Source organism: Paroedura picta, chromosome 6, assembly GCF_049243985.1.
Source record: "Paroedura picta isolate Pp20150507F chromosome 6, Ppicta_v3.0, whole genome shotgun sequence".
Taxonomy (NCBI): Eukaryota; Metazoa; Chordata; class Lepidosauria; order Squamata; family Gekkonidae; genus Paroedura; species Paroedura picta.
This window is the reverse complement of record NC_135374.1, coordinates 55,723,669-55,740,374: the sequence shown is the minus strand read 5'-3', so window position 1 is coordinate 55,740,374 and position 16,706 is coordinate 55,723,669. Positions and strand designations below refer to the sequence as shown.

The following is a 16,706-nucleotide window of genomic DNA, read 5'->3' as shown; positions in this document are numbered from 1 at the left end:
AACCTCCAGATTGGGTTTGGAAGTTTCTAGAAATTACAGTCTATCTGCAGACTACTGTGATCAGTTCTCCATGAGAAAATGGTTGCTTTGTTGGGTGTACTCTGTGGAATTATATCCTGCCCTCTCCAGGTTTCATTCCCAATCTCCAGGAATTTCCCAGATTGGAGTTGGGGATCCCACTGCATACTTCACTTCATTTATTTTTGTGCTTCATCTCTTGGATTTTTAAAGGGTTACTGATCTATAAAAGTAAACTAGTTTTATTTACACACAGAGGAGAACTCTTTGTGAGGTCAGAAGCATTCATTCCCAAGAAAGATTTGTTCCTGCACATGACTAAGTAGTACATAATTGATAAATATTGCTGAAGATGGGTAGGGAGAAACTATAGGTTGGTTGTTGGCTGGGAAGGAAAGGGGGAAGATAAGAATATGGGACCTGTCAAGTAGAGGGAAAAATTAAATCTAGGATGGGCTGAATTACATCTCCAAACTAGAGGTCATTTCCACCTGAAAAAAATAGCAACTTTGGACTCTCCGGTATTATACCATGGTGAGCTTTCTTTCTTACAGAGTCCACCCACAAATTGCCAGGAATTTCCCAGTCCATCCATCCATTTTCATTCTTTCAATTTCTGTCCTGCCACTTTCCTTAGACTTGTGGCAGGTTAAATAAAACAAAATCCCCAGTAAAACCCATCCATCCAATGCCCTTAAATAAGCATAAGAACCTAAGAAGGCAGCACAGTCCCCACCTATCCTCCTCCATCTTCAGCCAATCACCACAGGGAGTTGGCAGCCCTTCATATTGTGCAAGTGGATACTGGAGACAGTGAGTGCCCCTCACAAATCCTTGCAAGTTCTCCTTTCAAGCCTGAGCCCAGTTTTGGCATTGCACATACGGTTGCCAACTCTGGATTAGGAATTCCAGAAGATTTTAAGGTGGTGGAGCCTGTGGACAGCAGGGTATAGGGAGGGGAGGGACAGCAAAAAGGTATAATGCCGTTATGTCTACCCTCAAAAGTAGCCATTTTCTCCATGGAAACAGATCTAGGATATCCAGACCTTTTCTGCACTGGGAACTTCGCTGTTCCGGCTCCCATGTGGTAGCACAAATCCGGGGCGGATGAGGTACACTGGGCCAAATACTCCCCCATGTGGGAGCAGGAAGAGGTGGGCCAACCTGCCCTGGCTCAAACTCCAGCCTGTAGCTCGGTGTGGAGATGGTCCCAGAGAGCAATTGTAATAGTGGAAAATACCTAGGTCATACCTGGAAGTTGACAACCCTAGCCCCATAGCTTGTCAAGACTTTTCCCCGGGAGGCAAAATAAAATATGGGGGAGCATATAAAGACAGACTATTTATTGGGAGAGTAGGAGCAGGGAAGACTCTATTGGGGCTTTCAGGGAAGGGAGAGAGGAGGGGGGAAAGAAGCTTCTCTACTAGTCTTTGCATGTTTTCTGCTTATATGAACAATTATTGTTCTGTGGTGAAATCAGGAGCTTAGATTCAGAGCACTGATCATGTAAGGTGGCCAAATAGTAAGCCTTGAGGTTCAAATTATAATAATACCCCCCAAAAAAGGGGGGGGGGAAATCTGTTGTGGAGTCTCCCAGATCAGGCAGCAATAAAGAAAATACAGGGAACATGCTACCAACATGCTTGAAGAGAGATCTTGGGACGTTTGTACAAGCACTTAGACATGACTGTCCCTCATCACTGGAAGTATCCTCTTCACAGATCTCCATGCTGATCTGATTTGGAGGAAGATTGGTATGCCACCTCCTGGCCCAAAAGGGCATGCATAGAACCAAACCCTTTCCCCAATCTTCCTTGACAGTGTGCATCAACACCTCATTAGGAAAGTTTGCCTCACACTTTGAAGTCAGGGTTCCTAAACATTAAAATAATAAATGAAAGATGGCAGTTAATTTCAAAGCTGATCCAACTCTACAATCATAAACTTAACTAGCATCCTATGGATTTTAGCAGTTGTCAGTTTGAGCTTTTTGCTCCTCGGATGAAGGCTTCATGTTCATAACTGTTGTTGCTTTTGTCTTCACCCTCCTCATGGAGATTATTATCATCATCATCATCTGCGTCTTGCTGTTTGCAAAGAACGTGTGACTGGAGGCTGTCATTGCCTGTGGGTGTAAAGTTGTACTTGAATGCTTTCCTTTCCTTCCATGGCAGGATTTATGTGGGCATCATTCATGTGATACTCTGGGAATGGCTGACGTCGGAACCGTATGCTCCCCGGAGCGCAGCTGTGCAGTGATTGAAGATGACGGCCTCCATGCAGCTTTTACAGTGGCTCACGAAATTGGTATGCAGTGCCTTTTTTGTTCCCTTGCCAAATACAACACTTGTAACAGCTGCATTAGTAACCAAAATACTTTACAAGTAATTCCAGATTTTCTCCCTGGTTTAGATATACACTTGGGGATTAAAGCTGTGTACATATTCACTTTAGGGTTAACTAATAGGGATCACAAGGCAAGTGGAAGTGCACAGTAGGCGTTTCTTTTCTGACAGCGTCAATTGTAAGCCATAGTTGGAATAGAAATCCAAGGGCTGCTGTTGTCCATACATGGCCCTTTTCAGATCATGTTGGTCCTTGCTATCTATGAAGGTCTTACTGTACAGAACTATGTATCTCTCTACTGCATTTATATTGTACCTTCTCATTCCTCTGAATGGGAAAGAACATATCCAAAACAACTGGGTAATCGAAAATTCTGGTGAAAGGAAAAAACCTAATAGGAGCAGTCATCAGCAATATGTTACTGTTTTGTTTTACTTCTTTATTTGTCACAAAAGGCCATGTATCAGGTTCCGCAAGCAAATGCAGATTATTTTAATTACAGTGAGTATCCATTTTGACATAGGAGAAAAGATTTTCACGCCAAGAAATAATTTGAGTTTCTTTTACAGTGTTAAAAAATTACCTAAGTTATGCTCTTCCATAAGATGATAATGACACGACATTAGCAAATTTTAGAGTTGTGTGCAGCAGCATCCAAATCACCTGCGTGTGTGCGCCAAGTTACGCACTGGCGCCCACACTTCCCCTCCCCCCCTGCGATGTGCTGCTGACTGCATCAGCTTGGAATGGCCAATTTGGACGCTGCCACGCACAACCCTATTAGCAATGTTATTCCCATGCAAATAAATAGTGAGCACTGTTTGAAAATACAGCTTTTTGTGTGGATGTCTTTTTGGATACAGTCACTTAGATTGATTTGGTTTGTTTAATGGTTATTATGGTTACTATCCATATCAGGAATTTTAAAACATGCTTAGGTAATGCTGAACACTTCTAATTTCCTGAATTAGGTGTAACTGTTTTGATATTAGAATACATGTGTGATATATATGTGGCAGAAAGCTTCCATAAGTATGTCTGAGCAGTTTTCATGCTCCCCGTGCTATAGCTGTGTCACACTAAATAAGAAAACAGTTAAAAATCTTACTGGTCTCTATATACACACATCCATTCTGAACCTTCATAGAGCATTGGTTAGGATCCTGTTGAGCTAAAGTGGATAAATATGGTTCATATCCTCTCCCTTTTCTTTCATGGCATGCACACGTTTCCTCTCAGTTCTTCTATCACTGCAAGAGTAGAATCACTGAGAACATTATTCAGGATTTCTCTCCTCTTACCTAGATTTTCACCATTTCTATTCTCTCTGTTTCTTGGCATCTTCTTGGAACAGCACAACAGCACTGCTGGACTGATCTTCCTTGTATTTGAGTAGTTGTTTTTTAAAAAAAAACAGTTTATGCTAGTTCTGTGGTAATGTGGAAGGAATTCCTTCTGCCTAAGAATCCTTCCTCCAGATGAAGTGGCTCGTCCACTGGCTGGAGGAAAGCTTTAAACTTTGCTTAGTGGTGTGGTAAGATACATGGAAGTGAATCTGGCATTGGAAATTCTCAGTTTGCTGCCTCACATTTCAGCTTCTTTTTTGGGGGGTGGAGCGTATTTTATGAAATTTAAGATTATTCTGTATTTTCAGAGATTTATTTAATTCAGACTCTTACAAGAATTTACAATTATATAACAATCTATTAAGAATCCTTCAGTCATCTTTCTTGTTTTGTTTCTAAATTTCAGAGCCTCAAACTTCATTCTCTTTATAGCTGGCTATACATTTAAATGACAGACCCAACTTCATGCTAAGATGTTCAGCACAGGAGGAAGTGGGAAGAGGGACGTCCCATGAGTCACTCAGACACATAGTCTTAAGAAAGAATCTAGAGTTTCTTGTGTATGGTAGTAGCCATAGCGAGGCTCCTGGTTGACCAACAAAGCGGGCTTCGCATTTTCTATCTTAATTTGGCTACCATAGTCAACATAGTTATAGTCACTAAAGATTTCTTTTCCATGAGGGCCATTAGCTATTCAGAGTGTACAGTAATTTTAAAAATGGAAAATAGGGTGAGTGCCCCCCCCTTTACATTCTTGGAAGGAAATAACACAGCTAAAGGAACTTTCAGAGAGTGCCAACTTCTGATTCGCCTTGTACCTCATGCCAAACCAAAGTAAAGTTTGCTTTGGGAGTATCATCGAACCAGTTCAATTTTCAAACAGCTAGCAGGTAGGGTGCAAGAGTGTTGTGCTTAATATCCTTCAAGGGAACGTAAAGAAACTCACAAAATTTGAAAGTATGGTTTTCCTATTAGCAGTACTGTGCTAGCAGCATAAGAAGCCCATAAGCAAATTGAACATTCTTGGCAAGAATTATTTGTAAATATGATAACAATAATATATTTCTGGGACTCCCAGATTCATGAAGCAAGCAATTTGAAACTGACCAAGTATAGCTAATTCTCCAGTCCTGTGAGCTGGCAGTGTTACAACAATGATTTAGGTACAAGGACCTCAGTGTCACTACAGTACCAACCGCTAAAGTTCTAGAATGAACAGTGTAATAAAAGTCTTACTTGGAAAATCTGCCCCAGTGCCTGGTGTATGACTTAGCACTCAGCATATGATCACTTACATTTCCGTATTCCAAATCTGAGTTCTGGTAGATTTGCTAAGCAGATTTGGCATCAGGAAAAGAATTTCCATGTCCATGGATGCATTTGGCCTAAATTTGCTGTCCGTGTCTAGTTTTCCAACATTGCTGAGAATGCCAAATCGGTAAGAGAACAGGTGCCTTCTATGTAGGAACAGCAGGTTTTGTGGCTTCACCATTGCTGGCGTGCCTGAAAACAAAGCACAGTAGCATTAGGACCTCTACGTGGCAGGTTTCCCTGCCGTTTCCCTGGGCCAATCCCCTGGAAGTGGCCACCTCCTCTACCTGGGCCACTAAGGCTTTTCATTGTAAAAAGTGTAATTAGAATATCATTATATCAAGATATCATTGTAATAAGAGTCTCCTAGGCTTTTTTCCTTAAGTCTCTACTCCCTCCCCTCGCAAAAATATTTCTTTTCCCCTTATATCTCCACAAGGGAAGGTAAAAGAGACTTAAAAAAAAAAAACCTGAGAATTCAGAGAACTTGCTACACCTGTTGTTACAATGGTACCTTGATATACCAATATTCTAGTGTTGATATAAAAAATAATAAGTCCACTGATGTGGGGGAGGGGGGGATGTTGCTGCTGGAATAGGGGCAGAGAAAAGGCTGCCATGTAGGTCAGAAAATCCAAATTTAGTCTCCTACACACCAGCCCTTCAGGCTTTACTACAATCTTTCCACACACCTTGGAGCATAGTAAGTCTAAGAAGGACTGGGGGAAGCCAGGGAAACCTCTAGAGATGCACAAATCTACCACAATGCATCACAGTGTATGAATGCATCATCAGAAGCATTGCACTTGGGACAGATAACCCATGTAGAAGACTCCCACGGTAGGAAAGAAGTTGTGATACCTGTGGCCCCTCAAGTACTACCAGATCCACAGGGACCAGGCAAATTAGAAAATGGGGCTGGGAGGTAATGTCCCACATCACACCATGATTTGAAGTCTCTTGTGAATTGGGATAGTGACCTTAATTCAATTTCATGTACTGTGTGACATGTGCCATAGTATTGAGATATGCTCACGGTTGTCTCATCACTTGCTGTGATGAAGATAACAAATGAAGATATAGCATGTTCCAATGGATGGAATGGTAAATGAAGGCTGAGGAGTTTGAATTTAGATGCAAGCCTCTGCTCTCAGGGGATCTATACATGAATTCCAGCTATCAAGGTGTCACCACAGTTTCTTCTGTACTTCTCCTTGGAATGAAATGAAAGCAAACTTGTATTTGCTTGAAGTGTTAATATTAGACTGATTCCAAGCAGTTCATGAGGTTAACGTTCCTTCCTGATGAGATTGTCTCCTATGTAAATGGGTTCTTAACTGCCTGTCTGAATTCACTCTTTCTGCAAGTCTGTTTGCTTCCAGATTCTTGAAACAGGTGTGCTATAAAATGCCATGTTATCTATACATGTTTACTCACTGTATATAATTCAGTTACAAAAAACCCTTAATGAGTGCACACGCACACACACCTGTCTTTTGTGAGAATTTCATGTAGCAACTCATTCCTTGGCATAAAATCAGTTATACGTTGGCCCCCTTTTAAAAAGGAGAGTGACATATCTTCTTCAGCAGAACAATGTTTGAGTCCAGTGGCACCTTTAAGATCAAAAAGTTTTATTCAAGATGTGAGCTTCTGCATATATGCACACTTCCTCAAATACAGTGAAACAAGATTGGTAATTATTAAGGACATCTTGTTTAACTGTATCCAAAGAAGAGTACATGTACACAAAAGCCCATATTCTGAGACTCATAAACTATGTCCATCTGTCCCAGCCCATACAAAAACATTCAACAAAGAAATCTCCAGAATACTGAAATATTATGTAAATGATGCAAATGTAAGCAAATTCACAAAATCTGTTTTGAATACAGAATGCATTTTTTGCTTTGCCTGAATTTCTTTCATGTAGTATTCATGCATTTTTCTTAGCCATTCTTTGGAAACAGTCTGTTCTCTTCCAGGCACTGTCCATAAACCATGTTTTCACTATACACACAAAGCAGAAGTAGAGAAGATGCCATTGAAGAAACAAATGAAATGCTCTAGAGCTGCAGTGGCATAGAGAGAGCTTAGCGTCATCAGAGACCAGATGGCAACAAACGCTTCCACACACATTCTCTTTCTTGATGTTTAAGGTCACCCACTGCTGTTGTGTTCTTGTAAATGAAACCAGATCTCCTTTAGGACACAGAAGAAACATGAAGTAGTGGGAGGGAAGAGTCACGGTCAACAGCTTTTCTCAGTGCCATCCTAAGCAAAGCTAAACCTTCCATTGATCTCAATGGAAGGAGAATTGTGAAATTTGTTCAGAATTCTGTTAGGTATCTCCTGTGTGCCCTAGACAGTAAAAGTGGAGGCATTCTGGCACCTTCTCTGACACCTGTATGAGCCAGGCATTAAGTTGAGCAGAGTAATTGCAGGAGAGCCACAGTTGCATGTCCGTAAGTATATGGAAGAATATACCTGCCTGTCCTCTTGAGATGATGTGGTTATAGCAGTGTCATGGCAAGACTGGAAAGACTTTGGTACAAACACCCACAAAGCCATGAAGGGAGCAGTTGTGGGCCAGTCAATCTCCTTCAACTTAATTTATCCATTAGGTAGTAGTGAGGGTGAAATGGAGAAAGAATAAAGTACTCCAAGTCCTTTAGAGGAAAAGCAACATAAGTATTTAAAGGTTGATAGAGGTGTGACTGCACTTGAAATTGTATATGTTCCATGGAAGAATAGATTTGTTACAGCTCCAACTTATGCACATTAATTAGTGTGTGGGGGAGGGACTTGCATACCACTTGGGTTGCTCGAGAATGGCAACCAGCAGGAGACTTAACCAGGGGGACTCTTGCCAATAATGAATGCCCCCCCCAATAAATTCTCAAGACTTTTTTCTCTTAGCATCCAGAGCAAGTGAAGGGTGGAAGTTTTCCAGTGAAGCAGGAGGCTTTGTTTCCCTGATACCTAAAGCTAAAAATAAAATGATTTAGTTCTCTTTCCCCATTGTAGGACTCATTTCATTGAGAAGGCTTTAATATAGGGGTTTACTTTTATATTGTTTTGTTTTAATTATATTTGGAAAAATCAGAAGATTTTTATAAAAAGAATTTTGGAAACTTTACATCAGAGCATTTAGTATAAACCAATCCCCATTAAATTCTGTGGGAATATTTTAGAATTATGGACAGGTGCAACATTAAAGAAAATGTAAAAATGTCACTGAGTGATTCATGAACTTTTAAAATGGTTGGCATGTTAAGAATGCATATAGAAAATTATGTGTTAGCATCCTTTAACCACTCTTGCTTATTTAGTTACAAGTGGGATAGTAAAAGGATGGACTTTCAAAGATATTTTAGTATAAGATTATATATATGATGAAATAATCGGACAAGAGAAGAATTGATTCATTTGAACTCTGGTGCTGGAAAAGGCCTCTGCGGATTCCATGGACAACAAAAGTACCAAAGAAACACTAGAACATATAAAGCTTGATATATCACTGGAAGGAAACAACATGAAACTCCAGCTCACTTACTTTGGCCATATCATGCAATCCAATTCATTTGAGAAAGCAATTATGCTAGGAGTAGTCAGTGGTAAAATGAAACCAGGTTGACAGACAACACAATGGTTACTGGCCATAGCATTATACAACTAAAAGAAGCAGTGCAAGATTGAAAGACATAGAAGCAGCTGAGCCACAGAATCACCAAGAGTTGGACACAACTGAATAAGTAATATCATCAGTATAAAATTATGGGGAAATTGATATTTATTTATTTTTATTACATGTTTATGCTGCCCGTTTCCATGGGCTCAGGGCAGTTTACAACACATACTATAAAATCCAAAGTCATAAACATATGATATAAACATTGTCATACCATATAAAAAGCATCTGGTCCTTCTGACAATGTATTTTGAATGTTCTAAAGCCTCCAGAAAAAGCCCTGCCCATACCTGGAGGTTTTGGAATCCTGAAGCCACAACCCCCAACCTTTGCAGAAAATGCTTTGCCTGCAAAGGTGGGGGGATATTTACAGGGATTGTAGTGCCCCATTACAGCTGATCCGGACAGTCCTGCGGGTGTTATTATCAACTCATAGGCAATATGTGGCCCCTTTCAGTACTCCCCCCCCCACACACACACCTTGGTAGGCTGGGGGGAGTATTGAAAGGGAGCATAACCAGCATAGAGCCCGTTGTATTCTTTGTACGATAGACTTTACTGCTAGTATAACCTAAAGCAATTTGTAAACTATTATTAAAATATTAAAATTGTTAAAATTACAGATTTTAAATCTTTGCTTACAGATTCAGGCACTGTTCGTTTTAATTTAGGAGCTTGACACCCTTCTCTAGTGGGAAGGGAAATGACTGGAGTACTAAAAAGGATGTTTCATAGCAAATAGATATGATTTTGTTATCGGTCATTATGTGTTCTTGTCCATGTAGGGAGGCCTCAACTGTAGGGTTAGAACAACTCTGTCTTACTGGCCCTGCATAATTGTTTTAGATCCCACAGGGTCCTGATCTCATTTGGGAGAGTGTTCCACTAGCCTGGATTCTGAACCAAAATTCTTGTCTATTTTTATGGCTGTGTCTATGGAAACAGAGGGTACTAACTTTTACAGATTGAAACAGATCACATGAGCAATCTTGCATCAGAAAGATAACCCTTAGTCATCTGGGTATGTAAGCAATGATGTTTTCCACTTTAGTTTTTGCATTCTTGTTGGAATATGCAAGATCTGCAGTGTGCAAGAGTGAGCAAAATATAAAGGGTATCCTACAGGGGGCACTGGAGGAGATATATATTTAGCATAGTTAGGATAGGAACTTATTACTGATTTTCAAATGATCTTCTCCACTGTCCAGTTAGGCTCAATAGGGGACCTCCTACTCATTTCAGCATACTTTGCCAAGCTGATACCCTAAAAATGAACTGGTAATTGATACTATGGCTTGAATCCAGTTTCAGTGAGCAGTGGTCCCCAACCTTTTTCAGGCCAGGGGGGAGAGGGAGGAGTGGGTGCCGGTGCACTGGTGGGTGCGCCTCCCCCCGCGGCATGTTGCTCCCTCTCCCCACTGCAAGGCGCTCAAGCCTAGCCACGCTGCAGGGGGGAGGCACAGCGGGGAGAGATGCAGGCACAAACGCGCAAGGGCAAAGCTGCCATTTGTGCACATAGAATCATAGAATTGGAAGGGGCCATACAGGCCATCTAGTCCAACCCCCTGCTCAACACAGGATCAGCCCTAAGCTTGCCTCCCCCCGCAGTGCAGCGCTCGCTGGTGGGCACAAACGCATAGGCATGGAGCTGCCGTACCTGCGCGTTTGTGTCTGCGCCTCCGCCTCCCCCCGCAGTGCAGCTAGGCTTGAGCGCCACACCACAGGGGGGAGGGAGGATCACCCACACCTCCCTCCCTCCCAACCCCCCCCCCCCCCGCTGCAGCCTGGTACCAGGCCGTGAACCGGGGGTTGGGGAACACGGAGCTAAAGGATTCCTACTCACTGAGCACGATGACCCCTTCCCCTCTTCTGGCAACCCCTAATCCTCCATGAAATCCGATTCCTGGGGACCCCTCTCCTATAGAGACAGGAATTCACAGGGCACTTGTGGCTGCTAAGTAAGGAGGAAGACATGGAAATTGTGCCCTATGATTCATCTTTCATGAGCAGTTTTTGGTCAACCTGGAGATATTCTGTGAATCTTTGCTGAATTTCTTATGAAGCTTAGGAACAACAGTAAGGCCCATTAAATACAGAACTCTGGGCATAGTGTGGTTTCCAAAGAATGTATGCAGTTGGTTTAGAGTAAGAAGACTGAGAGCAGCAACCAAAGGCTCTAAGTTCTTCTTTTTTGTTTCTGTTGGTACAGATTTTGATCTTTCTCATTGTAGGCAGACTATAGTCTGCTCTCTTGGTAACAGGTGCATTAAAATTTGGCATGCCCCATTTTGCAAGTGAGTCACTTGTATGCAATGTTTAACCTGATATTGAAATGAATTGCTCTGAGTGCACAAAAACAACTTTTTGTACAGTAGACACTTATATGAAGAAAGCAGTGTACCCATCATGTGGGTGTAGTAGGGGATCCTTTTTACATTCTGAAAATGTTACAAAATCCACATTTTTTGTGCAGCTTTTGAATAGGGAGCCTTTTGAGCTGAAGGCTTGTCAGGATAGCTTAGATAAGAGCAAGCCCTAGGCTAGACAGGAGCAAATCTTTTGGAGTCTCTGTGGGCAAAAGAAACAATAGTGAAGGACGTCTAGCTTTCATCTTAGCCTTCCCCTGGGAGAGATAAAGTTTGGGCAAATATCCAGGTGTCTGAATCAGACTTTGCAGCTTTTCTAAAAACCTGGAGTCTACAATTAACTCACAGCTGCTCTGCTGACATCTGTGGGAAGAAAATATTTAATGCATTCACATTGTTACTTCTCTGTAAAGCTCCCACCCTCCCCCAGTGTAAACTCCTGGTGCTAGCAAAGCATTTGTGCTAAGCCCTCGTAAACATGCTGCCTGTGGTAAAGTGAAAAGATGAGCACTCAGCATTAATCCTTGGTGAGGGGTGAGCAACAGGGCAACGACTTCAACTGTTGCTTGGAAGCAGGAACATGAGCGGTACAAAAGGTTGATGCTGGTTTAAATTTTGACTAGAAATTCCCTGGCTTGTCTAGAAATGCTTTCATTACCTGGGAAGGGCGATAATTGTCCAGCCTGCTTGTACAGACGATGTCTTGAAATAGTCCCTTTTTAAACAAATGCTGGGCTGTTCCACAGTTGGCTTGTAGGAACAGCAGTAAACTTACTTGATTAAGAGTAATGGAACTCTTCTCTGAATGCTTTATTTCTTAAAGTGTTTTTCTAAAGTGCTCTAAATCCAGAATTTTGCTGGAGTGTGTGAAGTGATTTTCTTAGTGGGAATTGGGGCATGTGAAAATCCAAACTGAAGGTTCTGTTGACAATCAGGGAAGTTCCTCAGACACAACAGCATCTCCACTTGAATTTTGCTGAGGTTATCTGCAGTTGTGCTGCCCTTTGTACGTATATATCCCTGTAGATTAGGAGAACATGTTTTCCAAAGCAGAGTTTGAAATACCATGAACGTTAGCCAAATAATGAATGCCAAATACCAGTATCCCTGCCCTAAGGAAAGCAGCAGGAATGAAACCCTTGGCATCATTGCTTTAAAAGTAGGAACATAGAGAATGGACCAGGGTGGGGCCATAGTTTAATAGCAGGATGTGGTTTGTATGTAAAAAGCCCTAGGCTCAATCCCAACCATCCTCAGTTAAAGTAACTGTTATTGTGAAAGACTTCTCTCTACTCAACCTCCTCCCCCTCCAAAAGCCACTGCCAGTAGGAATAGATGGATGACTAGTCTGACCCTTATAAAGTAACTTCATATGGAAGTTAGACTTTGATTTTATTTGTTATCCGAATGTAAGTAGGGCTGAAATAGGTTGCTGTTAGACTCTGGGGAAATTTGCTAACTGTGCAAGCATCTTCGTAGCTAAGTAGAATAAAAATCCTTCATTTTTCTTGGTGGCATACTTCTTTTTTGTGACACAGCCCTAGCAGCTGAACTACTTTGAAGATTAATAACAAACTCTGCCATGCTCATTACCCCATGATGAATTTCAAGGAGAGCTGACACTTTGGGGACAATGGTATCTGCATAGCATGCATAGGGAATTAGACTCATCTTTCTGGTTTCTCTATGTGCCTTCCGTTTGGTGGCTTGGACTAACATATTTCACTCAACATACATATAAGTGCATATGTCTGCTTGTAAGAAAAGGCCAAGAGGTGTTCACTTTACAAATGAAACTGGGGACCAGAATCTGGATTAATGAGGGGTATCACATGTTCAGCTTCACATATGTTGAATGCAACCTGAGAATTAATTAATGCACATATACAGAAAAATCAGAAGTGTACACTGTGCACAGTTTGTGCACATGTTCACTGTAACTTGCAAACAGGGATAGGAACTCTCTGTTATGTGGTGGGAAACATGCAAAGGCTGAGAGACCACAACCTTATGATAGGAGGACTACTTTGGGAGATTATAAACCTGTCCCTGTCCATGGGGACCTTCCCAGACCGTCTGAAGGAGCCAGTAGTTCTCCCTCCACTGAAGAAACTATTGTTGGATCCCCACGAGGGAGGTGGGGTAGAGAGTATTGTGTCCAGATCATGGGAGGTGATAGTACCGTTTTACTCTGCTCTGGTTTGGCCTCACTTGGAGTACTGTGTTCAGTTTTGGGAACCCCAGTTGAAGAGGGATGTAGACAAACTGGAACATGTCCAGAAGAGGGCAACAAAGATGGCGAGAGGTTTGGAGACCAAAATATATGAAGAAAGGTTGGGGTAGCTTGATCTGTTTAGCCTAGAGAGGAGACGACTGAGAGAGGATCTGCTAACCATCTTCAAGTGTTAAAAAGGATGCCATATGGAGGATGGAGCAAAATTGTTCTCTCTTGCCCCAGTGGGACAGACCAGAATGAATGGGGTGAAATTAATTCAAAAGAAATTCCATCTAAACATCCGGAAGAAGTTCGTGACAGAGCAGTTTCTCAGTGGAACATTTAAGACTAGTGTTGCAGCAGCTGCATTGGTTCCCGGTCATGTTCCAGGTCTGATTCAAGGTTTTGGGTTTAACCTTTAAATCTTTACATGGTCTGGGCCCTGCGTATCTGCAGGAGCACCTCTCTGAATACAAGCCCTGGACAGAACTATGATCCAGTAATACCAATCAACTAAGGATCCCTGGCCCTAAAGAAATACACCTGGCCTCAACCAGAACCAGGGCCTTCTCAGACCTGTCTCCCACCTGGTGGAATGAGCTCCCCAGGGCCCTGACCGAAGTTCTGTAGGGCCTGCAAGACAGAGCTCTTCCATTATGCTTTTGGTTGAAGCCAGCCAGGAAATTACATCTTGAGAAACTACCAGGCCTCCCTCCTGTCCCTTCTTTCCTAGTCCTCCTGTCTTCTGACACCTTTGTCAATTGATTTCACCCCTGAAACCCACTGATGTGGATAATTCAGTTAATTCTTAATACTTCTGTGGTTATAAAGTTTATTGCCAAATTGATTTATTGTATACAATGAATGCTTGTTGTTCGCCACCCTAAGGTGGGTGACTGTTAGGGGTGGTATAGAAATCGATGAAATCAATAGATAATAAAACACCAGGAAGCAGATGAGGATCAGCCTGAGGAAGGAGGAAGGAGGAAAAGTTCTAAACCATCTGATCATTCATTTTCACTGCAATTTATTTTGAATTTTTCAGGAAAGGTTTAGAATTTTTGAAACTTAAGAGAAAGCAGATTGGTGCCATACTGTGCATTTCATTACCCTGAAGGCCATATACTGCCAGTGTCTTGGCTTGTGTAAAGAATTAGAAGAGTACATTTCTTAACAAAGAGGAATTATTTCATGCAGCCTGCAAGAAGCACATTAAGCACTCTGATCAAATAAATGAATTATGGCATACATGATCTTGCAAGTAATACATAAAAGTCAAGATGATCAGACCCTGAACTCTGTTCACATGCAAGCTGCTGACTCATCATGTAACCATGGACAAGAAATCTGACCTCCTTCTACCTTGGTTTTTCCAGCTGGAAAACCAGAGAAAAGCATGACTGCTCTGAAAAACAGATGCTTCATGTGAGTCATGCTTTTTGAGTAAACAAGAGAGCAGTCTTAGCGTGTTATGTCACTGCTTCTGTCCACTGATCCAGTTTACATAGTGACTGCTGCATTCTTATGAATACTAAATAAAATATAATTTACAAGTACTAATATTTTCTCCAAACATTTCTACCCAATTTGGATTTCCTTTCTTGATACTGAATTAAACTAATCCTGGGCTTTACATGTAAATATGTTTTCTTTTTAAATTAAAAATGTTACCATACATTCTGTGTATTCAGATACTTAGTAAAGTTTCCAGAAGTACACTTAGACAATCTTTGGTAGCCACCTCAGTAGCACTCCCAGTATATATACTTAAGCAACTGTAACTGAGTAGGGTACATAAAGGGGCCCAGTGGTAACTTAAGGACATTATTTACATAAGGAGAAGAAGGCATGCTGAAAACTCTGACAATTATTCTTGCTAGGCAAATGTGCCATCTTTGACCTCTGTATCCTACACACAAGATGAGTCTCAAATTGTGTCCTGTTCAACTGACGCAAATACGAAGGTAACTCTGATAGATGTTCTGTTTTACTACAACTGTGCTTGTGTAATTATTTGGTGTGTAGCTAGCTGCAAAGTAGAAAAAGTACCCTATATACTCGTGTATAAGCCTAGTTTTTCAGCACCTTTTTCACATTGAAAAACCCCTCCTCAATTTATACATGGGCATATACGGTAATTGAAAGAAAAACCTGCTCCAGCCATACATTGCATTGCCTTTTACAAATGTGTACTGCAAGTTGAGATTGCTCTGGCAGCTAGTAGGACATCAACAGTTTGACTGAGGAACTGTGGTCTTTTTTTCTTTTTTCCTTCACTTCTTCCAAACTATTCTTTTGGTTTCTGTGAGTGGGGTGGGTTTTGGGGGTGCTTTGGGATTTACTGTTTCTTTCTCCTAGTGTTTCTTCTTTTATCTGAGGGGCAGCAAAGTAGTTCTGTCAGAGCTCTTGACTTTCTGTGATGATGGAGCATTTTCACCCTCAGCTTATATGCGAATCAATAAGTTTGGTCAGATTTCGCAGTAAAATTTGGTGCCTCAGCTTATATTCGGGTCTGCTTATATGCGAGTATATACGGTCATATCTTTCCCCAAAATCAAAGTTGGGCCAGGTCATCAGAGTGTATAGGTCATTCAGTTTCCCCTGTCTTTGTGCCAAGCAGGACTGTACCCTTATACAGGAAGTCTTTTAAAAGGATCAGCATTGAATGCAATGCCCACTTTAGTGGCCACACAGTTGGCATTTTTCTTTTGTTCACAAGCCTGGCCACCTAAGAGAGAAACACAAGGCATCAGTTTATGCTATCTGTATTAATTAATTCGATCTGATGCAACCTTAGTAGCTTCCAGGAGCCTGTTGAGAAGGCTAGTCCTGAGTTAGGGCATGTGATAAAGGCTGTAAAAAGATTTGAAAATGTTGTGCTTAGTGAATATGTGCTGGGGGTGGGGGGGACGGGGATCAGTTTTATGCATAACTGCTTGTTCAAGGTTAAATCCGCACAAATACTTGAAAACTAACATTGGTAATAACATTCAAGAAGCTTAATAGGTGCACATCACCATGACATGACCAGAATCAGCCAGCCAGTATGTACTAGGTTTTCAAACAGTATCATGAATTCAACAGTTGTGTGAAATGTAACATGGTTAACAGAAATTATATTAATTCTGTTACTTATTTTCTCCCTGAAATCAAGCATCCTCCCCCCACACACACACCACTTTTCAAGAATTTGGAGTCTGTTTATAATAAATTACAAAGAGAAACCCAAAGGGAAGAGCGGCAGGAAAGGGAGTTTTCACTTTGTAGATGCTCAAAGGCATGCCATGTATTTCTAACCCTTCCTATTTCCTTGCTACAGCACCATCCTTCTTCAAAGAGAAATCCCTCTTTTTAAAAAGAGAGGAATCTATTGCTAGATCTGAAAAAGTGAATTTGGGGAGAAAAAATCATCT

General features: G+C 41.4%; 1 protein-coding gene across 1 annotated transcript in view; it reads left to right on the top strand.

Moving 5' to 3' along the window:
• Window positions 1–16,706, top strand: part of ADAMTS5 (ADAM metallopeptidase with thrombospondin type 1 motif 5) — a 73,638-nt gene that overhangs the window by 19,575 nt on the left and 37,357 nt on the right. Inside the window, exon 2 of the mRNA XM_077342477.1 lies at window positions 2,193–2,325. Within this exon, the coding sequence (XP_077198592.1) occupies window positions 2,193–2,325 (133 nt within the window). The remainder of the gene's footprint in view (window positions 1–2,192; window positions 2,326–16,706) is intronic.